Consider the following 26321-nt stretch of genomic DNA (forward strand, 5'->3'; position numbering starts at 1 on the left):
TAAGGAAGCTGTTAGTGTTTTATTGGACGAATACCAGAAATATCCATGATTGAACGAGGTTAAAACGCCACTTTACCTCAAGAGAAATGCAAGAAGAGAGGCAAAAAACACAATCGCTGAAATTGTGTCAAGTTCGGCCGAACACAAGCCAGTCTGATGTAAAGGCTAAGATAAACGGGCTTCGAACTCAATACACTAGTGAGATGTTAGTACTGAATTTGATCAATAGGCTAATAATTATTTGACATTGAATGAATGATTTTTCTTTAAATCTGATATGAAGTTTATAATATGGCACATAGTAAAGCTAGTTCTATTCATGCATTCGGTGTTAACTTTGTAACCTGTCAAAAATTTGAATGCAGTAAATTATTCATGTACAGCATACTGTGTGTACCAATAAACAGGTTTATTGTTCTTCAATATATATTAAAACAACTGACTTATTTAAATGTGCAAGTTTATTGTAGTAAATTACATTCAATTGTTTGTTTTCAGGATTAAGGTTATGAAATGTTTACACAGTGGAATGGGTGGCAATGAAGTATACAAACCAACATTTGCTTGGTATGACCGTATGCTGTTCCTTATTCCACATATTGCTTCCAAGAGCAGCAAATCAAATTTGGATTTGAATCCAACTTATAGCAGTGATGACAGTCAGGTAAAGTTTATATCTGAATCTAGATTTCATAGGCTACAAGACAGTCATGTCAGATGTGACCCGTGCAATAACCAGAATTAAATATGAAAGTTAAATTATTTTTTTTTTGTGTGTGAATAGGAGAGCGATTTTCCTTGAATGTGAACCTCCACCTTTTGTTTTGCTGTCTGTCTTCCTGACCCTCAAATTTTCCACCATGGTATGGCTGACTCTTATTGTAGGTGGTGGGATAAATGTATTCAATTCAATGGAGGATATTGACAATCAGTGTTAAATCTTGCCACTACCTCCTACCAAACATCAATGATTCTAATCAATGGGGTATGTAAGGATATGTCTAAATATTTCTGAGACATGGAATACACCCCTTGCATCCATGCATATGTAAAATTCAGAGTTAGCCAAACCGTGTTCCTTAATAAGCTGTGAAGGAAGAGAGTATATGTGCATGGAATAAGAGGAATATTCATGTATCAAAAGAACTATGTGTCCACCTATCCAATACTTCTATAATTTAATGATCTCTGTAGATTATTTACATGGTAAAAATGGAATGGCATATGGCTTTTAGTGCCGGGAGTGTCCGAGGACAAGTTTGGCTCTCCAGATGCAGGTCCTTTGATTTGACGCCCATAGACGACCAGCGCGTTGTGATGAGGATGAAATGATGATGAAGATGACACATACACGCAGCCCCGTGCCAGCAAAATTAACCAATTAAGGTTAAAATTCCTGACCCTGCTAGGAATCGAACCCAGGACCCCTGTGACCAAAGACCAGCACGCTAACCGTTTAGCCATGGAGCCGGACATTTACATGGTAGGAGGTAACCATGGATCATAATTTAATACTCTTTAAATTATTTTACGCGGTAACCAGTAACCACAGACCATGGGAAAAAATCTAAAGATACTATTAAATTATAAAAGTATTGAACAGGTGGACATATAGATACTTCTTTTGATCATAATAGTCAATACAGAAACTGTACACAAACTTAATTACTGAATATTCATGTAGGCTCTAATGCAGTAAAGACAACTAGTCCAGGTGGATTACTTTAAATCATAAGTTAATGATAGACAGCACCATAATTTAAAATACCTGTAAACACTCAATAACTTCAGTTAATGTATAAATTCCTGCACTAATTCAATTTAATTCCATAGCACTTTTATTATGTCATGTACTACTTGAAAGCAGAGTGATGGCTATGCAAAGTACAGGGTGTGGAAACATTCTACAAGGGCTAATACTGGTATACTACACATTACGTTAATCTACAAGAATGGTAGCTAAATATTTGGCCAACTTTAAGTGGAACAACTGTGATAAACATAAATCAAAACATACTTGTCTAATTAAAACTACACCTTTAGAAATTAAAATTAACTCATAATTTGAAAAGCAGAAAGAAAGTTGAATTTAAACTTTCATCTCAAAGAGTGGTAAAGTATCTATTCACTATACTATTATGGGCTTAAATTATTTTTTAAAAATGCAAAACTCTACTCTACACCTACATTTATAAGAAGGGTCCACTTTAACACAATATTGTAAATGAAAGTCACAGAAATACAATTACATGTTTGCTATAAATAACTAGAATCAAAATTTGTCCACACAGTGATCTTGCCATGATACTTTGCCTACACCATTAAAGTAGTCTTTTAGTGCGTTCCTGGGCCGATGACCTGCGATGTTAGTCCCCTTAAAATTACAGGCATCATCATCAATGTGGTCTTGATACTTATTGGTGTTTGCCAAACTCTGTTTCCACCCTGCCTCTGGATTCCTCCCATGATGAGATTCCTCCTCCACTCCCCTAATTACACACTGCCTTCTTGTAAATTTTCTTCATCCACACTGTGTGGTGGCATATAAACTCCCCTGTTCTCTTCCAAAAGGAAGTAGTGTAATACACAGGTAGCAAGGACAATGGATTCCACTTTGTCAAAAGAGTGTGTCACTTTACTCAATAATACTCTGAAAACATTTGCCACGATGCCAAATGCTTTTTCAACTACACATCTGGCCCTACTTAATCTGTACTTTCTGCTCTCTTGTCAGCCCTCTGTACCCAAAAGGCTTCATTCGGTTGGTAGAGAGGGGAAAAGCATCATCAGCAAGTATTACATACGGCACTTCGCACTCAGTTTCAGGAAGTTTGCAAGGGGGAGGAATGTTCAATGTTTGATTATGGACTGATGGAAACAAGGTGCTGTTTTGGTAGACAGCTCCATCACTTGCTCGTCCATTGGTCCCAACAACAATATATATGAATTTATAATGGGTATCCACTAGACCAAGCAAAACAATGCTTATAATTATAATAGTGAGAACTACTTGATCTAGAAGCTGCAAACTGTATGTGCTTCCCATCCAATGCACCCAAAAAACTGGAGAAATTCCATTTCTCTCCAAATTTTTTTTCTAGTGGCTTTACATCGCACCGACACAGATAGGTCTTATGGCGACGATGGGATAGGAAAGGCCTAGGAGTTGGAAGGAAGTGGCCGTGGCCTTAATTAGGGTACAGCCCCAGCATTTGCCTGGTGTAAAAATGGGAAACCACGGAAAACCATCTTCAGGGCTGCCGACAGTGGGATTTGAACCCACTATCTACCAGATGCAAGCTCAAAGCCGCGCGCCCCTAACCGCACGGCCAACTCGCCCAATTCTCTCCAAATTCATGTGCGATTTCAAGCCATCCAGTCACATTATCTGGAACCTGAAATTTTTTTTGTTTGTTTTAAAGGTTACTCTGCCTGATGACTGTAAAATTTGATGACAATGGGATGCTGACTGTATATGAAGAAGAAAATACTGACGATCAGTCATTTAGATCACAGCCTGCAGCAAGTACATCAGGTAGTTTACATATGTTTATGGAAATATCAAAAAATATTTTAAGCAATTTGTTGTGGCAACTAAAATACTCTGTAGCTAATTGAGTTCAAAAAGAAATTTCTTATGTACGCATGCTCGGTATAGAATGTACCTAGCCATACTACTTGTGCCCTCCAATGGCGTCTGTGAGGTTAGGCTTGCTCTCATACGCAAGGATATGACCTTATTCCGCATAGAACGTGCATTGGCATACTACTCGGGGATAGAATGCACGTAGGCTAACTACTCAATATCAAAATGGCGTCTGTAAGGTTAGGCCCCTGCAAAATGGCGTCTGTGAGGTTAGGCTTGCTCTCGTACGCAAAACCCATACTACTCAACTAGGGGTCAATGATCTCGTGGGAAAATGCTGATGCAGCACCCATTATTTTAGAACCGGTTTTGCCCTACTACTGGGCAAAAAAGCAGAACTGTTAAACAGCAAAAGCGCTAAAGTGAAGAATGGCCAAAGGGCTAAAAGGCGGAATGGTTAAAGGGCTAAAGGGCAGAATGTCCATAGGGCAATACGTCAAAAGGGCTATAAGGGTAAAAGGACGCTAGAAAGCTAAATGATACAAGGGCTGTAGCGGAAAAGGGAACTAAAGGACCTAAAGAGCATTAATTGGCTAAAGGGCCAAAGGATTCTACAGTATGGAACACTCAATGTTTTTAACTCTAGAGACAAAGAGTAACTTACTCTATTATTTATATTACTCAGAGACTAAACCCTTAAATTCAGATCCGAAAACTCTTTGCACTACTTGCATGATAAAAGAAGTTAAGACTTACCTAACATATACTAACAACATTTGTCAGACATGTAACTAGAACATAATAATACTCACCTGTAGCACAGTGCAAAAAGTTTTCTGGATAGCTGTACATATGTTCGTTGATGAAACTAGAAATTAGATTAAGGTACTAGGAGTGGTGATTAAAGGAATAGGCTTATTGGAATAAAGAAATAAATCTACAATGATTTTAGTTTATTATATATATATATACTCAAAACTGAGATACAGCTTTAAAAAAGTGTTTACTACAAAGTATTTTAGCGCTTGCTTAATATCTTCACAGATCTTTTATACAATATATACAGTAACATAGCTTAAAATTAGTGTTTACTATGAAGTGCGCACGCATGCGCGCGCGCGCACACACACACACACACACACACCAAATGCCTTATGTGAAGTAGTAGCTATCAATACTACTAGGCCCCCCCAGGTTAGAGTGTTGGTAGAATTTGGAATGACAGAACATTTACAATCCCCATGCCCGAGTGCTACTTTACTACTTAAATGAGTGTACAACTGATGCTTCTTACTTCTAATAACAGCCATTTCCTTAAGTAAAATAAGTGGATTATTACGTATACAATTTTCATAATTTTGTAAACTTATCTCATTCTGAACTACATTCTTTTTAATACATTTTAATTTCCTTATTTGTTGCTTATTTAAAGGCATCATGCAATATGATTAAGATTTAGTACCTACAAATGAATCCATGATATTTCCAGCACATTCGTCTTTCATTTTATCTAGAACTTTTTTGTTAACTAGTGGTAGATTATAGACATTATACTGAGGATAGTTACTAGTATCAAACCTACCTAAATCTGGCTTTATATCATTGTAATAGTCATTAATTTTGATCTGGTAAATAAATGAATCGGTATATGTGTAAAGTAATTTTAAATTAACAGTGTACTTCATCATCTATATATATAATAACTTGTCCTGACTGACTGACTGATTCATCATCGACGAGCCAAAACTACTGGACATAAGGAAATGAAATTTTGGGGATATATTCATATTAACATGTAGGTGCTCGCTAAGAGAGGATTTTTGGATATTTCGTCGCTAAGGGGGTGAAAAGGGGGGTGAAATTTTACAATGAGTGTATCTATATCTCAAAACTTTAAATGTTTACAGATGTAAAAATTGGTATTTAGAATCTTCTTTAAAAATAAGGAAACACGTATTTTTTTGTTTTCAGAAAATCCCAATAGGAGAAGTGAAAGAGGGCGAAAAAGGGGTTGAACGCCTTTAATCAGGATACCGGTACATATATCTCAGAAACTGAAGATATTACAGACCTAAAAATTAGTGTTTGGAATCTCCTTTAAAAGTAAAGAAACACGTATTTTTTTTGTTTTTGGAAAATCCAATTAATTGGGGGTGGAAAGGGGGTGAATTTTTAAAATGAGTGTATCTATATCTCAAAACATTTAAAGTTTATTGATGTAAAATTGGTATTTAGAATCTCCTTTAAAAATAAAGAAACACGTATTTTTTGTTTTTGGAAAATCCCAATAGGAAGGGTGGGAAAGGGTGAAAAAGGGGTTGAATGCTTTTAATGAGGCTACTTATTTTTCAGAACCTGAAGATATTACAGACCTGAAAGTTGCTGTTTGGGATCTCCTTTAAGAATAAAGAAACACGTACTTTTTTGTTTCCGGAATATCCAATTAATGGGGGGTGAATTTTTAAAATGAGTGTATCTAATTCTCAAAACTTTTAAAGTTTTTAGATGTAAAAATTGGTATTCAGAATCTCCTTTAAGAATAAAGAAACACGTATCTTTTTGTTTTCGGAAAATCCCAATAGGAAGGCAGGAAAAGGGTGAAAAATGGGTTGAATGCCTTTAATGAGGCTACTTATATTTCAGAACCTGAAGATATTACAGACCTGAAAATTGATATTTGGGATCTACTTTAAAAATAAAGAAACAAGTATGTTTTCGTTTTGGAAAATACAAATAATGGGGGGTGAAAAGGGGGATGAATTTTTAAAATGAGTGTGTCTACATCTTAAAACTTTAAAAGTTTACAGATGTAAAATTTGGTATTCAGAATCTCCTTTAAAACTAAAGGAACACGTATTTTTTGTTTTCTGTAAATCCCAATAGGAGGGGTGTAAATGGGTGAAAAATGGGTTGAATGCCTTTAATGAGGATACATATATCTCAGAAACTGAAGATATTACAGAACTGAAAATTTGTATATGGGATCTCATTTAACAATAAAGAAACACGTATTTTTTTGTTTTTGGAAAATCCAATTAATGGCGGTTGAACAGGAGTGACAAATTAGGGTGAATTTTTTCAAAGACTATATCTACAGAATGGGTTGAATGCCTTTAATGAGGATACATATATCTCAGAAACTGAAGATATTACAGAACTGAAAATTTGTATATGGGATCTCATTTAACAATAAAGAAACACGTATTTTTTTTTGTTTTTGGAAAATCCAATTAATGGCGGTTGAACAGGAGTGACAAATTAGGGTGAATTTTTTCAAAGACTATATCTACAGAATATCTGAGAAACGTAAAATGTTACAGACGTAAAAAGTGGGTATTTGGAATCTCCTGTAAATGTAAAGAAATATAGGTGATTTGTTTTTGGAAACTCCACTTAAGGGGAACTAAAAAGGGGTGAAATTTTAAAATGAGAATTTCTACAGTATATCTCAAAAAACATAACATGTTACAGAAGTGAAAAATGGTATTTTTATCTCTATTAAAAATAAAGAAAAGTGTATTTTTAGTTTTCGGAAATACCACTTGGGTGGAGCGGGGGGTGGGGGTAATAGTGACTGAAAATGGTGTTGAATTATTTTAATTAGGCTACTGATATCTCAAAAATGAAGATGTTACAGACGTGAAATTTGATATTTGGAATCTGCTTTAAAAGTAAACAAATGAAGGGGGTGGGGGTGAAAGAATTGAAAAATTAATTGACTTAATTGTATGAGAATACATACATCTAATAGAAACTAAAGTTGTTACGGACGTGAAAATTGGTATTTGGATCTCAAATAAAAACAAAGAAAAGCGAGTTTTGGGGGGGAAACCATCTTGGGGGCGGGAGTGAAAAGGAATTGAATTCCTTTCATGAGGACACATAAATCAAAAACTGAATAAGTTAGAGTCGTGATAATTGGTATTTAGAAGATCCTTTACTATTAAAGAAACAAGTATATTTGCCGGAAAGTTCACTTAGGTGGGGGGGAGAGTGTGAAAGGAAGTGAAAAAAAGTGAATTATTTTTATGGGGACACTTATATCTCAAAACTGAAGGTAATAGACGTGAACATTGGTGTTTGGAATCTTCTTTAAACATAAAGAAACACGCCTTCTTTTAACTTTTTTGGGGGGGGGGAGTTAAATAAACTTAACGGCGATGGGGTGTAAAAGGGAGTGAGACCAATTAATTTTTACTGTTCATAATGTACTTTAAGGAGCCTCCGTTGCTCAGGCGGCAGCACACCGGCCTCTCACAGCTGGGTTCCGTGGTTCAAATCACGGTCACTCCATCTGACATTCATGCTGGACAAAACGGAGGCGGGACAGGTTTTTCTCTGGATACTCCGGTTTTCCCTGTCATCATTCATTCCAGCAACACTGTCCAATATTTCATTTCATTTGTCATTCATCGATCATTGCTCCAGAGGAGTGCTCCGGCAGCCGGCAAAATTCCTATTTTCGCCGCTAGATGGGGCTTTATTCATTCAATTCCCGACCCTGTCGAATGACTGGAAACAGGCTGTAGATTTTCGATGTACTTATTCTGATTATAAACCGATCATTTTTAATCTTTCCTGGGTTCGCTTTTTCAACAGCCATCTTGTCCTTTGGAGAACGTTCTTAGATTACAGTAGACTCGCCTGGCATATAAATAAAAGTTTAATCACATTTGAAATAAACGATAGGAATGAGATTGACCGTCAAATTGTTCACCTCTATAATAAGGTAGAGTATGTCTTCGTATCGCCAGAAATCCCGCACACTTGCCTACGCGCGACAATGGTGCTGGTCACATTGTCAACAATGACAATGGCAGCAGATGTAATTTACCGCCAAGTAGCGGTCTTGCATATTGCTGTGGGGTTCAGAACATCTAATAATAATAATAATAATAATAATAATAATAATAATAATAATAATAATAATAATAATAATAATAATAATAATAATAATAATCTGGTCCGTCGTCAAATTGTGCGGACCGTGCTGGAAACGGGTCCTGGCCTGGTAATGACTACGAATACAGTCCGGCCGCGGATTCAGTACCGCCAAGGCACCCAAGACGACACCACGCCGGATTTCCTTCAGGATTTGACCCATACATTAAAAAAACTTATAGGAAAACATGGCAAAGATTTAGTGACCCAACTGACCGCGTGGAATACTTGGACCTAGCCCGGGAAGTACGAAATCGATTTCTGGAAAGAAAGATTTAAAAATGTGAGGAACTTTGCCGTAATCTCTCAGAAAACGAATCAGATCGCGTATTTTGGCGGATTCTCTCAGAAAACGAGTCAGATCGCGAGTTTCGGAGGATTATATATAAAACGTTAAGCATTTAATTATACATTTCAGTGTAATACCGTAGCGAAGCACGGGTATCTTGCTAGTATAATCATAATGGAATTAATACATCAGTGTTCTAGCTAATTCAAGCACAGCAAAGCCACCGTAGGTAGGTTTGTTGTACTTGACTTTAACACGATTCACCTGTATAATGACTAAATTGTCATGTATAAGAGTACAGCTACGGAAATTAGGTGAACTTATTAAACTGTTAGCACCCTATTTCTTCTGAATATTTTCCCAGTTAATCAATTTCACATCAATGTGTTTGTCAAAATTTTCTATTGTCTTACCAAACACACTGTTATTCATAAGCTTATAAAAATCTTCCTCAAACTTGTTAACTGCATTTGTTCTTAAATCAGTGTTAAGATCGATATATGGTTTTAGCCACGGGTGACTAATGAAATTCTAGTACACGATGAATTTGTGTCAAGTTCAAATGATGCTGCAAACACTGTTTTAAATTCCGATAATGAATGACGTACTTAAATTTGTCATACAAATTGGCGATTAGCATGTTTGCTGTTGATGTAATGTATGGAGACTTCATATGTTCAGGGCAGAACGGTAAGTCATTATGAGAAGCGTGAAACTCCTTATGAAAATGTAAGTCTACTTCAAGGATATACCCCTTATTAGCTCAGGGTGTGGTACTGTAAATCATCAACCTCGTACTGCAGTAGCCAGCGGAAGTTTTTTAATGGTAGATGCTGGCTCATTGCCCACCCATACTGATTGTTAGCATCAAGATAAACAATGTATTGAGATTGTTGACTGGACACAAAACTGGGCATGTACTTATTATTTGCCTTAGAATTCCGTCCACTATACTGACTTAAGCCACCTTGAATAGATGATTTTATGAAGTGCACCATATCAATATCTGTTAGCAGTTCCAAATTCACTTGGGTGTATTTTAGCATGGCATCCCAACTTAACCCAGGCACTGTAAAATACTGGCATGGATCAAGGCTGTACGTTTTCTTGCAAAAACAGTGAAAATTTTCAAAAACATCAGCTAACAAAAGTACATCTGTCTTTAAATATAAGACAGAGTATTCACCTAGCGTTTGAATGCGGAACTGCTCCCAGATACATTGTGCATGTAAATAGCCTTCATCACTAATTGCAGCTGAATTCAGCAAGCTGTAAAATAATTGTTTTAATTGTAAGGAGCATTCTTCGAGACGTTTTAAGCAGTCTATGTATTCATAACAGAATACACTTTAACATCGAATTAAACTGTTTTTCTTCAGGAAAAACACGCCAAATTTCTCTCAATTGTAATGGTTGAAAATTAGCTGAACGTTTATGAGGATTACTCGCCAAAAGCCGAAACAAGTCAAGAAATCTAAATTTTATAGCGCACTTATCTCCTTTTATGAATTTTGTGAATGGAATATACCGCTCTTTCTTCTGAGGGATTAGTTCAATGTTTTCATCAGACACTAAATTCTCTAATAATAAAATATGAATCATAGCCAGATAAGTTAAGTAGAATTACAGGAACGAATTCAGAAACTCTGTACTTAAGATTGCACCTATTATGTGCTGGACATCTATACAAGCTAGTTAAGTGGTCATGATCAAAAACTTCAGGGTCATATTCTGAGAATTCACAATCATAAGTACTAAATTTAATGACATGTTCATGTTCTTATAACTGAATTTCAGTCAGTGGTTTCATAGGAATGTTAGCATTTAGAATAGGCTAAGACGTAGTGCATCACTTTCAAGCCTTTCAGGACCTCTATACAGCTCTAACTTCAAAATCAAATCAAAATCTCTTTATTTGCAAATGAGGTGTCTACCTCAGTGGCAAATGGTACATTAAAATACATTATTGTCAAGCACTAAATTTTAAATTAACAAGAGACGAAGAAAATTTTCCTAGAATACAATATTATATAATTTACGCTAATAATTTGTTCTATTAAACACATACATCATCCTTAATAAATTTATATTGTTTACAAAATTCTACTTATAATATCTTACAAACATAGTCAACTCATATACAGTATGTGAAATTACTTCTAATAATAATATACAACTGGTATATGATTAAAATTAACATTGAATTTATTTACATATTTATATTTTACCCATTTTGGAACATAAGTAGCATAACGACCTGCTGCGTCTTAACCAGAGCCCCTTTTGCCACCACTTTTCAGAGTTCCTGAAGGGCCTTCACAGCTACCGTAGCGGTCCCAGGGCCCTCAAAGTCCCCACTGTACTTCACCCCTACAGGCAGTCCCCTACTTGGGCTGTCCAAACTCCATAGACCAGGGGATGGAATTAATTTAATCACACACATTTTTTATTTACAATATCCTGCACTGGTCGAATGCCCTCTAACATTTCATTTATTTTCTCTGTTGTTGTTTATTCTCTTCTTGAATATCTGTACAGATTTTGGAAAAGGATCAAACACTACCCCTGATAAACTGTTCCACTCCTTCACTCCCTTCCCAATGAATGAAAATTTACCCCAATCGCTTCTGCTAAAATTCCTTCTAATTTTGTACTTGTGGTCAGTTCTACCAATATAATTATTTTCCAACTGAAGCCTCTCACGGATATCTCTCCATGCTTCTTCTCCTGTATAGGCTCTATATAATCCTATAAGTCTAGTTTTCTCCCTTCTCTCACTTAAAGGTTCCCAACCAAGTTCCTTTAGCATTTCTGATACACTACTCTTTCTCCTGAAATCCCCTGTTACAAACCTTGCTGCTTTCCTCTGCACACCATCTAGTTCTTTTATTAGGTATTCTTGGTGAGGATCCCAAACACTGTTTGCATATTCCAATAATGGACGAACCATACTTTTTTTCTTTTAATTCTTTGTTACATCCTTTAAGTAGCCTCATTATGACATGTAACGATCTGTATGCTTTCCCAACAATTTTATCAACATGACCCTTCCAGTGCAAATTACTTTCAAATCTCACATCTAAGTATTTGCACTTGCCATCTTTAGGGATAACTACCTCATCCAAAGTATATTCAAATTCAGTTTTAAAGCTCCTGTTTGTAAATGTTGTAACAGTTGATTTGCCTCCATTAATCTTCATATTATTTTCTTCAACCCATTCTTGGATATTCTCAAGGTCCCTTTGTAATTCTGAGCAATCCTCAATGTTATTTATTTCCCTATAAACAATCATGTCATCTGCATACAATCTTATTTTTGATGTTATATTGTTCCCTAAATCATTTGCGTATATTAAGAAAAGTAACGGACCGATTATACTACCCTGTGCAATTCCCTTCCAAACTTTCTCTTCCTGTGATATATAATTTCCTACTTTGACTTTCTGAACCCTTGAATTTAGAAATGTTCTTATCCAACGTATAACCCTTACGTCCAGTCCTATTCCCTCCAATTTCTTTAATAATATTCCGGCGTCTCCGAAGACCTTAAAAAGTAGTTAGTGGGACGTAAAACAAATAACATTATTATTATTAATAATATTCCATGTTCCACTCTATCAAAGGCTTTGGAAAGATCTATGGCTATGCAATCTAACTGGCTTCCTGAATCCAACTGATCTGATATGTCCTGCTGAAATCCCACCAGTTGTGCCTCGCAAGAAAATTTCTTTCTAAATCCATACTGGCTCCTCATGAACCAATTTTTATCATCACATATCCCTCTGATGTACTTTGCTATTAAACTCTCCAGTATTTTACGAACTATACTGGTCAGGCTGATTGGTCTGTAGTTCTCTGGTTTCCTTTTATCACCCTTTCCTTTATAAATTGGTATTATTATAGATTCCTTCCATTCCTTTGGTATTACACCATTATTTATGACATAGTCAAAGAGAAATTTTAAATAAGGCACTATATACCACCCCATCGTCTTTAATACCTCCCCAGTAATTTGATCACTTCCTGCTGCTTTTCCTTGCTGAAGCAGTTGGATTTCTCTGAAAATATCTTCATTTGTGAATGAGAAGCTTCTTGTTTCCCTATGTGTCTCTCCCTCTCTATCTTCTGTTATGGTTTCCAAGTCCTGACAATCTTCTACTGAATCTCTGAATTCCCTACTGAAGAGCTTTCTCAGTATCTATTAAATAGTGTTCACCCCCTTCTCCCACCATTGTAGGAATTTGGATTCCTTTTCCTTTTTGATTCCTAATATATGAATACAGCTTTTTCCACTTCCCTTTGTGGTCATTACCCTCTTGAAGTATGCCATTCATATAATTCTCTTTTGCTTCCTTTTTCACTCTATTCAGTTCCCTCATTAGCTGTTTTCTAGTTTCTCTATTCTCCCTACCCCTTTGATTTTCCTGTTTACTATTCTACATTTTCTTTTTAATTTTCTTATTTCCCTTGTATAATAAACAGGGTCTGAGGTCATTTTACCCTTCTTAACAGGTACAAATCTCTTCTCTCCTTCCCAAATGATTCCTTTAAATTTAGCCCAAAGTGTATCCACATTACTCCCTTCACTTATCCAACAACTGAATTGTGATTTAAGGTAAGTCCCAAATTCATCAACTTTAGTTTTTCTGTATAATTTCTTGTCTTGTGTGACCCTCTTATTAAGCCTTTTTGGTACCAGTCCTACATCCATTATTACAGCCTTATGGTCACCTATTCCTTCAATTACCTCAGTTTTATCAACAATTTCCCATGGTTTAACCAAGAATACATCTAGTAAGTTATTGAGACGAGTCGGTTCTTGTACTACCTGTGTAAATCCTCCCTCCCAAATTAACTTATTTGCCAGTTTCTGTTCATGGGCTTCACTTGCAGCTCCATTCCATTCAACTTCAGGCAAGTTTAGATCTCCCCCAATTATTACCATATCATTATTATTGTTTTTATGAGTATAATCTATTATTTTCTCAAATATTTCCATGTCTCTTTCCTCTCTTCCAGGCCTGTATGTTCCTATAATTCCCACCTCCTTCATATTATGACAAACTAATTTTATCCCTAATATTTCATCCCTTTCATCGGTAAACCATTCATGTGAACAATAAGTTTCCTTCACCAGAATAAACACCCCCCCCTTTTTATTTCCTCGGTCTCTACGATAGACTGTGTACCCTTCTGGAAATACTTCTCTATTACCCACCCCTTCTCTCAACCATGATTCTACTCCTATCACCACATCAGTCTCATAAGATTCCATCAATGTACCGAATTTTAATTGTTTATTTACTACACTCTGACAGTTTACCAAGAGCAATCTCAGACCTCCTTCCTCCCTAAAACTTGACTGTTGCAATTGGGTAACGTTTGACTCATGAGTTGAGAACGTCCCTGGAACCCAGATCCTTGTACATAGATCTTGATTTAAGGGTCTGGGTTTTCTGGCAAGTTTCCCTGTATGTGCCAGTTTAGTGGTATGGGTTTTCTTAAGTACAGATTAGTTTGCAAATCTCTGTTGATAATTGTAGCAATTTGTCTACAGAGATTTGCTTTTCCATTACCATTCATATGTAACCCATGCCTAGTAAACATTTGCCTGCCAAGACCTAAAGTATCTACTACATAGACATTTCTAAAACTCTTACATAATCTCTTGATTTTTATATTTACATCATGTACAGCTTTGTTTACACATGAGTCCTCTAAAAGGTCATACCTAGGTGGCACATTAACTACAATTACTTTTGAGTCAGGTAGTTCGGAAAGCTTACCTCTGAGAGTCATAATTAGTTCCTCACCTTCATTTGCAGCAATGTCATTTGTACCACTCACAATTACCACATAATTGTCCTTCTCTAACACAGGATCACAACTTGAAAGGACGTCTTCAGTTATGGCACCTGGTTTTATTAGTCCTAAAACCTCAGTTTCTGGATTCTGCAGCTCATCCTTGATGCCTTCTGCCCTTGACTGTCTGCGTAGAGATGAATCTTTGGCGATCTTGACTTTCGGTTGGTTTTCTTCTTCTGTAGGTTACCTCCACTGGATTTAAATTTATTTGGAAAACTTGGTATGTCTTCTTCTGGAACTTGCTGAAGTAACTGAAATCTATTTTGGCACTGCAAAGAGTTTTTTCCCGGTTTTGAGTTGTACGTAGTTTCTCCCATATGTTTAACATTAGGCCTAAAATGGCTACGCGTCACTTCCATCCACGGCGATCTTTCTTCTCCAATGTCTTCTTTATCTTCCAGTTTCTTTATTCTGTCCTTTAAGCTTTCATTTTCATGTTTCAGAGCGCATAAATCTTCTTGTAGCACTCCTAAAATCTTAATTATAGTTTCGTATGTCTCTCTTTCTTGTTGTTCTGCCTCACTATCGGTTTGTTTACACTCGGGGGGACAGCCACTCACTTTCTTCAATATCAGTCCTATTTACAATATTTGCACAACGAAAATGGTACCATTCATCACACTTACGACATAGAATCCCATTTTTAACTACTCTTCTGCATTTGCCACATTTTTCACTGCAACTTACACCATTATCTACTACGGATATCACAGACTCACACACAGTAGTCGCCATCGTAGCTTAGAACTTACTAAGCACACTTTCGTAACTATTATAAGCAAAGCTATAAGAGACATGCATGTGTGTAGCATTAGTAAAAGAGATGTCTGGATTGGGCATGCATGTGTTAAGTGGTTCGAGGATTGCTTCAAAGTCTACCTAGATAACAAAAACCTTATAGAAGGTGCGCAGTTTAACTGGCTGGAGAAGGTGTACCCACGGTACAATTATTATTATTATTATTATTGTGTTGTTGTTTGAGTCATCAGTCCATAGACTGGTTTGATGCAGCTCTCCATGCTACCCTATCCTGTGCTAACCATTTCATTTTTACGTAACTACCGCATCCTACATCTGCTCTAATCTGCTTGTCATATTCATACCTTGACCTACCCCTACCGTTCTTACCACCTACATTTCCTTCAAAAACCAACTGAACAAGTCCTGGGTGTCTTAAGATGTGTCCCATCATTCTATCTCTTCTTCTCGTCAAATTTAACCAAATCGATCTCCTCTCACCAATTCGATTCAGTATCTCTTCATTTGTGATTTGATCTATCCATCTCACCTTCAGCATTCTTCTGTAACACCACATTTCGAAAGCTTCTATTCTCTTTCTTTCTGAGCTAGTTATCGTCCATGTTTCACTTCCATACAATGCCACGCTCTACTCGAAAGTCTTCAAAAACATCTTTCTAATTCCTATATCAATGTTTGAAGTAAGCAAATTTCTTTTCTTAAGAAAGCTCTTCCTTGCTTGAGCTAATCTGCATTTTATGTCCTCCTTACTTTTGCCATCGTTAGTTATTTTACTACCCAAGTAACAATATTCATCTACTTCCTTTAAGCATTTCCTAATTTAGGATTTCCTCCATCACCTGCCTTCGTACGACTGCACTCCATCACTTTTGTTTTTGACTTCGTCAATACCAATACCATTCAGCAGCTTCTTGAGATCTTCTGCAGTCTCAGATAAAATAACAATATCATCAGCAAATCTCAAGGTTTTGATTTCCTCTCCTTGGACTGTGATTCCCTTTCTAATTTCCTCTTTGATTTCCTTTACTGCCTGTTCTATGTAAACATTTAAAAGGATGGGGGACAAACTGCAGCCTTGCCTCACTCCTTTCTGGATTGCTGCTTCTTTTTCAAAGCCCTCAATTCTTATCACTGCAGACTGATTTTTATACAGATTGTAGATAATTCTTCATTCTCGGTATCTGATCCCAATCACCTTCAGAATCTTAAATAGCTTGGTCCAATCAACATTATCGAATGCCTTTTCTAGATCTACGAATGCCATGTATGTGGGCTTGTCCTTCTTGACTCGATCCTCTAAGATCAGACGTAAAGTCAGGATTGCTTCACGTGTTCCTACATTTCTTCTGAAGCCAAACTGATCTTCTCCCAACTCAGCTTCCACTTGTTTTTCCATTCTTCTGTAAACAATACATGTTAAAGTTTTGCAGGCATGAGATACTAAACTAATGGTGCAATAGTTTTCTCACCTGTCAGCACCGGCTTTTTTGGAAATAGGTATAACAACATTCTGCCAAAAATCGGATGGGACTTCTCCTGTCTCATACATCTTACATAATAAATGGAATAACCTTGCCATGCTGGTTTTTCCTAAGGCAGTCAGTAATTCAGAGGGAATGTCATCAATTCCAGGTGCCTTGTTCCTATTTAGGTCGTTTACAGCTCTGTCAAACTCTGACCTCAAAATTGGGTCTCCCATTTCATCAGCATCAACAGCCTCTTCTTGTTCCAGAACCAAATTCTCTACATCTTCACCTTGATACAACTGCTGGATATGTTCCTGCCATCTTTCTGCTTTGTCTTCTTTCCCTAGAAGTGGCTTTCCATCTGAGCTCTTAATATTCATATACCTAGATTTCCTTTCTCCAAAGGTTTCTTTGCTTTTCCTGTATGCAGCATCTGCCTTTCCTAGGACCATACAACCTTCGACATCCTTGCACTTCTCCTTCAGCCAGTCTTCCTTAGCTACCTTGCACTTTCTATCCACTTCATTCTTTAATCGCCTGTATTCTATTCTGCCCTCTTCATTTCTAACATTCTTGTATTTTCGTCGTTCATCAATCAGGTCTAATATCTGCTGAGTTATCCACTGATTCTTAGTTGATCTTTTCTTCCTTCCTACCATTTCTTCAGCAGCCCTGCGGACTTCATTTTTCATGACTATCCACTCTTTCTCTATTTTGTTTCCTTCAGCCTTTTCAATTAGTCCTTTTGCAACATGTTCCTTGAAACAACCCCTCACACTCTTTTCTTTCAACTTGTCTAGATACCATCTTTTTGTATTCTTTCCTTTCTTCAATTTCTTCAGCTTCAGATGGCATTTCATGACCAACAAGTTATGGTCAGAGTCCACGTCTGCTCCTGGGAAAGTTTTGCAATCTAACACCTGGTTTCTGAATCTATGCCTAATCATAATGAAGTCTATTTGATACTTTCAAGTTTCTCCATGTCTCGTCCACGTATAAAGCCATCGTTTGTGGTGTTTGAACCAAGTATTGGCAAGGACTAAATTATGATCAGTGCAGAATTCAACCAGTCGACTTCCTCTTTCGTTTCTTTGTCCCTATCCAAATTCTCCTACTGTTTTACCTTCTCTTCCTTGGCCTACCACTGCATTCCAGTCTCCCTTCACAATTAGATTCTCATCACCTTTTACATATGGTATTAAATCTTCTCTCTCTTCATATATTCTTTCGATTTCCTTGTCATCCGCTGGGCTAGTAGGCATATACACCTGCACTATTGTGGAGGGCATTGGTTTAGTGTCTATCTTGACAATAATTCTTTCACTATGCTGGTCGTAGTAGCTTACCCACTGTCCTATTTTCTTATTCATTATTAAACCAACTCCTGCATTTCCTCTGTTTGATTTTGTGTTGATAATTCGGTAGTCGCCTGACCAAAAATCCTGTTCTTCCTGGCAACGTACTTCACTTATACCAACTACATCTAACTTTAGTCTATCCATCTCCCTTTTCAGATTCTCTAATCTACCACAACGATTCAAACTTCTCATGTTCCACATTCCGACTTGCAGAATGTCAGTATCCATCTTCCCGATGATCGCCCCCTCTCGTGTAGTCCCCACCCGGAGATCCGAAATGGGGACTAGATTACCTCCGGAATATTTTACCCGGGAGGAAGCCATCGTCAGTACATCTTCATACAAAGAGAGCTGCACGTCCTCCGGAGTTAGTTACGGCTGTAGTTTCCCGTTGCTTTCAGCCGTATAGCGGTATCAACACAGCTAAGCCATGTTGAGTATTATTACAAGGCCACATCAATCATCTAGACTGTCGCCCTTGCAACTTCCGAAAGGCTGCTACCCCCCTCTTGGTGAACCATTCGTTAGTCTTGTCTCTCAACAGATACCCATCTGATTTGGTTGCACCTGCAGCTCGGCTATCTGCTTCATTGGGACATGCAAACCTTCCCACCGCGGTAAGGTCACATGGTTCGCAGGGAAGGTTATTATTATTATTATTATTATTATTATTATTATTAAACTCGTGGAGGCTTGTAGACTGAACGCTGAAGGGCATAACCGTCTATAAAGATGTATGTAGCTGTGCATTATTTAATATTAATTTTCTCTATTAAAGCAGTAAAGGGCAGTTAAAACTTGTATACACAAGAACAATTTTCTGTAACTTCATAACTTACCCTTGACTCTACAGCCGAGGATTCCTAAAATCTGTGGATTGGAAGTGATCTGAACATATCCTGTATGTGCTATTTAAGTAGGCAAGTCCTTCTTTCTTGTAAATGTTATCTAAATCACTTCTCAAACATTTCATAACCCACTGATCACACCTACAATGAAAGAAAATAACAAATTAAAATCTAACCTACGAGTGCAAATTTTAGGCCATTGTTTACTTTCAGTTTATGTAATTAATCTAAGATAAGAATACCTAATGTGATGTGTACACTAATATTTTACAACATTGGAATTTACTTACACTATTTTGTCTCGAGGAAAGCAAAAGAAAGATTTCGATAGCTGAACAAGTTCGACGTTACTGCAGTCCAAAACAGCACAACCAAACAAAGGTAGCCTTTGGAATTAATCATTTTAACAGTATCAGTCAATGTAACGTACTCCTTCGTTCCTCTAAATCAGGGCCTCTCAGGGTGCATGCACCAGTGCATTGCGCTGTAAACGATGCAAAAGACTACTTTGCTTGGTTGACCAGAGTGCAGACCCCCACTCCTCGATCTGGAGCAATAGCACTGTCTCTCTCTTTCCCCACGCCTGTCTCCCTCTTCCTCACTTGCTCCGTAGCGCTCTAAATCCGAGTCGAGTAGCCCAGAGATGAAGCGTTGGTCCGAGTCGAGCAGAGTGGGACCGATGCACTGTGCACAGGAACTCTGCGCCTCAGTTTGCAAGCATGAGATTTTGGGCGTTTGAGAGGCCCTGCTCTAAATTAAGACAAATCGGCAATCAAAGTCAATATCAGAACGTCGGCTGGACTACACCACCTCTCCGCAGTTTCATTTCACAACATTATTTTGGCGAATATCAATGAAAGTAGTCTTTAGGATTAATCATTTCAACAGTATTAACCTATGTAACATTCCCCATACCTCTAAATCACGATAAATCGGCAATCATAGTCAATATCTTTTCCACAGAGGAGTATGCATTTCCACCACAAAAACTTAGGTCACCAGCTCCACGTGTCGAGCTATGAAACTACTCCGATGACAGTGCGTAGACCCAATTGTCAAGACCGGTAAGGAGCTTGTATCACAGTTGTCTACACATCTCTTGCTTCCTTCAAGAGCTATCAGCCGATCACAAATTTGTAAATATTTTTGCTTGCCAATTAAAATTGGGGGTGTGTACTGAAATCCAGCCTATCTGTAAAGAGTTCTGGAAACTTCCCCTCGAAATACTAGAAAAGCTGGGCGCTTTAAGGCCGTATTGTCATCTTCATTGCTCCAGTTTTGTGAGTGTGGCACGTTCTTCGGGGACAGGGGCCGTGGTCGGCGTTCGGAAAGCCCAGCAACTCAAGGTAATGGCAGAATTTTCATAATATGTGGTAGCTCCGGCAGATAGCTTGAGGGGAAGGTTTCAAACCTCTTTTATTTTATGTACCTCTCTAAATCTGGTTGTTTAAATGTAGAATTCTTGGCCGGTCTGAGGGCTCTGTTCTATTCCCTTCTGGGAAATATGTAATGTAAGGGAAGAAAGAGTGATTACCCTCTGCTGATTCCCATTCAACTTGGTATGGGGTGACTAATATTTCTAATCATCTAAAATCCCTAACATTCTTTTGGAATTTGTTTTCCATTTATTCACCCCAGCATACAATAGGCTTGGCCTGTGTATCACTGGGCCATGAGCCCACTTACAGTTTTAAAAATTCCTAGAAGGAGTGCAAGTGTATTGCCTCCTACCCTTTTGTTCATGGCCAATCATGTTCAACCCTTTTCCTTTTATGTTAAGGCCATTTAGTATGGGCACTCATTGCCCTTCTTTATGTTTCTGGAACAGAAAGTGAAAAACTGTTGAGCAGAAAATAAGCCCAACCAGGGCTACGTGACTGTTAATACCTTGTTTGAAAATTGTCAGGTATAACCTTGTGCGCTGTAAGAAATTTATGCCTCTGAGAGGCTGGACTATATTAACATTTTGAGCTCAGACTCCTAGGCTGTGTAAGTTAGTGGAGCAAACATGCTCTTATAAAATAGTGTACCTGTTCTGAGCTATAATGCTCATCCCTTTGTATATTACTGTGTTGATAATTCTTTCTAGTTTTTGTACCTGATTTTCGGACTTACAGTCCGCTGTTGTTATCGGAGCTCATCAGCTCATTGTTATTCTATTTAACTCTTTTTTCAAAATCTTCTGTGTATCCAATTTTAACCCCCCTTCCCAAAAAAGAAGAAAGAATTACAATTTCAAATTTTGTTGTGTTAAATTCTACTCTTAGTTTATTCCTTGTCCATCCATTCACCCTAGCTTTTTTCTTACACCTCTCTCATCCACGATATTTCCTTGATGATGATGATAATAATAATAATAATAATAATAATAATAATAATAACAATTCAGTATTTTATTGCAGTCAGTGGTCATAAGATTCAATTAAATTGCAGTTCATAAATCCTTTATATTACACTAGAGTCACCTGAGCATAATTTCAACAAGAATATTTTGTACATTACAGCATAGTATCTTTCAATTATTATTATTATTATTATTATAGGCCTATATAATAAAGGAAGCCGGCCCCGTGGTGTAGGGGTAGCGTACCTGCCTCTTACCCGGAGGCCCCGGGTTCGATTCCCGGCCAGGTCAGGGATTTTTACCTAGACCTGAGGGCTGGTTCGAGGTCCACTCAGCCTACGTGATTAGAATTGAGGAGCTATCTGACGGCGAGATGGCGGCCCGGGCTTTAAGCCAAGAATAACGGCCGAGGGGATTCGTCGTGCTGACCACATGACACCTCGCAATCTGCAGGCCTTCGGGCTGAGCAGCGGTTGCTTGGTAGGCCAAGGCCCTTCAAGGGCTGTAGTGCGATGGGTTTTTTTTAATTTTTATATATAATAAATGCACCAAACTTAACATTTCCCTACTCACAATGGGAAGTAAATATTAGTCGCAGCAGAAATATGTCAGCGATACTTTTCTCTGAGGACAGATAAGAATGCGGTACCTATCACAAGCTCTACCACATGGAGCGCATACACACTGGGAACTTGGCCGGTGGTAACGAAACGCTAAAACCAGCCCTCACTTTGTCATTCCAAACAAGATTTTGCTTTTTACTATCTTTGGAGAGAGTTGTTCCTAGACATTTCCTTGCTGCTTTTACTACATCACTGCACCTATTCTTTTTCTATATCTTATGCCTGTATCCTGGACTCTGTTACTTCCACAGATCTGAGACTTGCTTACAGTGTTCCAAGCTCAGTCGATTCTGTAGGCAGGATGCTACCTTACTTACACATAGTCCTAGTGGGGACCCCTCCCCCAATGGGTCCTAGTTGCCTGAGCGGAAAACAGGCCATGACTGGGAAAATGTTAGAGATGCCCACTCCTTGGTATCCCGAGTCTCAGGACCACGTAATAGGCCACTTAGCCGTTGCCCGTGGTTTTTGAACTAGGAGCTGACTACAGTAATCCACACCATGAAGCACAAAAATTAATAATATAATAATATATCTTGGGCTGTTATACAACTAGTATGACATTGAATGGTATTTCACAACAGTTCCAATTCATGTCTGTCTGTTAGGTCATCAGCCCAGAGGCTGGTTGGATCCTCAAATAGCACCACCAAAGGTTATGCAGTTATAAGGAAACCCCAAAAACCAATGGCAGCACCAAAATGAGATGTAGTAGGCAAGATGAGGAATGAGGTAGTTTGCCATTGCTTTCCTCACTGGGTCAGAAAGTACTATTGCAGCACGACTGACCCTATGAGCAGCACCTTTCATAACACTCAGATGCACTAGTCATGCTCTGAATGTCATTACTCAGCATTACCCATGCCCCAGAAACTTCCATATTGTCACAGCCATGGATAATGAATGGAACTTCGGTGGAAGCTACACTTTACTCTGGCCTGTGCCAAGAGATAGACGCAAAAGTACTGTATCCATCAAGAAATGACAGCAGACAGGTTCCAATTCATATGTTGAATTATTATGGCCTACCAATTTTGCATTTCATAGTACTAGAATATGGGCTTATTCAAAAAGCAATGTGTATAATTAATACGAATATTAACTTTATTTCAATAAACTCTTTTTTAGGCTAAAACCCAATTCTGTGCCAACACAAAATCTTCCCAGCAGCAGCCTGAAAGGTGTTTTGGCATTTAAAAAAAAGAGGGAGTCCATGCAAGAGGAAGAAGAAGAACTAGTGAAACAATGGAACATCTCCATCCACCAGTACTGCTCAGGTGCAGCCAACAGACTGTCTTCCTGATGCAAGGTGTCCTAAAAGTGTTAATAACAACGTTAAACTTAATTAGGCAAAGGTTGTGTTAAGGCTCTAAAAACTATCTGCAGAAAGAATGCACTTTTTCACCAAATTGAAGGGTGAAGTGTGAAGGTTAGAGAAAAGTAAAGTGGAAACAAAGTCTGATATAATAAAGTACTTTGGTAATTCCAGCTTATACTCAAATGATTTTTTTAAGGGTCAAGTGGAAAAACTTTGGTCGTAAGAGCACAGGAAGGCGATTCACTGACAGCGATAAAACTCTTGCTCTTGCAATACATTACTGTTCTTCTAAAGCATACCAATTCTTGCAGAAACTTGTGTGTCTGCCGTCAGATCCCTTCAGAGGTGGCTTGAGAATTTACGTGTTTCACCCGGTCTTAATGAAAATATATTATCATTAATGAAGGTAAAGGCTGAGCAGGTAAGTATTTCAAAGCACGTGGTCTCCATCGTACGTGATGAAATGCCACTGGAAGGCAATATTACTTACAATGCTAGGTCGGATGAGTTTGATGTTTTGTAAATCATGGTGGTCACAAAGAAAATAATGCCCTTACACATGCAAATCAGGCCAAGGTTATTTTATTCAAGTTAATGTTAAACAAGTAATTGGTTATAACATTACTAGAGATGATATATCAGATGAGTGCATTAAGGATATTGTCCTAGAGGTTGTGAAAAAGGTGACGGAAACAAGATTTATTCCTAACGTTATTGTGTGTAATCAGGGAAGCAATAACCTGAAAATGACATCGTTGCTCAATATCTCGGAGGAAAAACCGTTTCTCGAAATGTGTAACAATAAGGTATACTTCCATGATGCTCCCCACCTATTAAAATCTGTCAGGAACAATTTGAAAAGGCATGATTTAATGTGTGAAGATGGAAGAGTTTCTTGAAACCATATTGTAGAATTTTATAACAAAGATTGTGCCTTGAAACCTCGATTAGCTCGAAGGCTAACCGGGAAATGTATTGATCTCCCTCCATTTAGTTCGATGAGGGTATGTTCGGCTGTTTGTGTTTTGAGTCATTCTGTTAGTTGTGGAATTACAACACATGTTGCTTTTAATTCTATGCCTGACAAAACGTTAGCTACTGCTAATTTCATTGAAAAATGGACTCGCTATTTGACATTTTCAACTCATCACACAACCATTCTGGAAAGGATTTATGCTGCGCTATACATGATGAACGCAAAGATTTTGAATATTTAAATAAATTATCACAATTCTTGAAAAGTATCAAGTAATTAATAGACAGCGTAAGAAGCCTCCTTGTATTAAGGGATGGGTTGAAAACACTTCAGCATTAAAATTATTGTGGCAAAAGCTCAAAACTTAGTATGCTTTTTTGCCATTTGCTTTACGTCGCACTGACACAGATATGTCTTATGGCGACGATGGGATAGGAAAGGCCCAGGAAGTGGAAGGAAGCGGCCATGGCCTTAATTAAGGTACAGCCCCGGCATTTGCCTGGTGTGAAAATGGGAAACCACGGAAAACCATCTTCAGGGCTGCCGACAGTGGGGCTCGAACCCACTATCTTCCGATTAGTGGATACTGGCCGCACTTAAGCTACTGCAGCTATCGAGCTTGGTAAAAACTTAGTATGGTTTTGGATATTTACTTACGAGGAGACTCACACAAGATTGTTTGAAAAATTTGTTTTCTGTTGTAAGAAGTAATGGTGGAAACAATGTAATCCCTGATTCCTCAAAATTCAGACAAAGTCTTAGACTTGGCCCTTACAAATCAGTTACTGCAACCTTCTGAGGAGAGCAACTGCGCCATGGATCCAAGTAAGTTTTTAGTTGTACGATCTAATTTACAGAAAATATTTAAAATAATTTGCTATTCAATATTCAGTAATTAATCCAGTAAAGGGAAGTGATAATATCCCTGTAAATATTGTTCAACAATGTGCAGATTCATATGTATGCAGCTGGATATGTGCAGAATAGCCTCATGAGGATGCAGAAATAGATTGGGAGACTTAAATTGGAAAGAATGATAAACTGGATGCTGTACATGTTGTTCTGAAGCAATATGAAAATACTACATTACTTTTTCACAGTGAATCTGCACATATAATGTATAACAGAATTCTTAATTTGTTTAAAGAAAAGTTTATTTGCTATCTTTCTGAAAGTAGACTTAGTGTGATGTTAAGATTAAGGAATTCTGTAAATTGTGATGTGTTACTCCTTGTATGTAAAAATTGTAGAGATGTGTTTATTGACAAAGAATTAAATGTTTTAATAAAATGTTATCTGAATGAAGAAAATGAAAAAAGGAATGGGAATCGAGGTAGAAACATGAACACTAGAACCGCGGCTGGATCATTTGTGACCCAGCTGTTAGTTCTTTCTTCCCTATCTTCTTTGTCTCTACCTGGAGAGCTAGATTTTTATGACTTTCCATAAATAAATAAGGGACTTTAACAACCACATATAATTTTAGTTTTCAGGGGGCAACCCCCTGTTTAAAAAATCCAGATTTACCTAGAACTGTGGCTGCGTCAGATTTGACCAGTCATTGATAATTATGTGTTAGCATCTGTTCTTCCATTTAGCCTCTTATACTTTTAGTCCATGTGTCACCGGGATTCTCCAAGCATTTATACTGTGCCCAAGGTGCAACATCGCATTGGCTGTGGAGGAAGGGAGAGGTACGAAACTGTTTAATCACATCTGAACAATCGTGCAGTAAGGACACTACTCACGCTTTGTTGTGTAATAGGTTGTTAGTTTTGCAGTATCAGTGTGTAGATAGTGTGTGAATAGTTCACAGTGGCCACACATCAACGACTTACTACTGAACAAAATATTATTGATGCCATAAATGGCATTTCCGATGAGGAATGTGAAGGGGAACCCATGGATTTTTCATCTGATGAAGGATCACATCTCAGACCTTCAGATT

The 26321-nt window shown here is 37.7% G+C and overlaps 1 protein-coding gene and 1 pseudogene across 7 annotated transcripts in view; one reads left to right on the forward strand and one right to left on the reverse strand.

Moving 5' to 3' along the window:
* LOC136864628 (uncharacterized) overlaps positions 1-26321 on the forward strand; it is an 80647-nt gene that overhangs the window by 33343 nt on the left and 20983 nt on the right. For 3 of the 7 annotated variants that reach the window (XR_010859344.2, XR_011017850.1, XR_011017852.1), the window contains exons 2-4: positions 499-664; positions 3423-3535; positions 23208-25677. Coding sequence is in view for 1 of the 7 variants with exons in the window: in XM_067141874.2 (XP_066997975.2) it covers positions 499-664 (166 nt within the window). In the remaining 6 variants the exon portion in view is untranslated. Of the gene's footprint in view, positions 1-498; positions 665-3422; positions 3536-23207; positions 25678-26321 lie in introns of those variants that run through there. The other 4 variants (XR_010859345.2, XR_011017851.1, XR_011017849.1 and 1 more) reach the window with 2 other exon arrangements.
* On the reverse strand, positions 17695-18408 carry LOC137498408 (craniofacial development protein 2-like; annotated as a pseudogene).

Source organism: Anabrus simplex, chromosome 2, assembly GCF_040414725.1.
Source record: "Anabrus simplex isolate iqAnaSimp1 chromosome 2, ASM4041472v1, whole genome shotgun sequence".
Classification (NCBI taxonomy): Eukaryota; Metazoa; Arthropoda; class Insecta; order Orthoptera; family Tettigoniidae; genus Anabrus; species Anabrus simplex.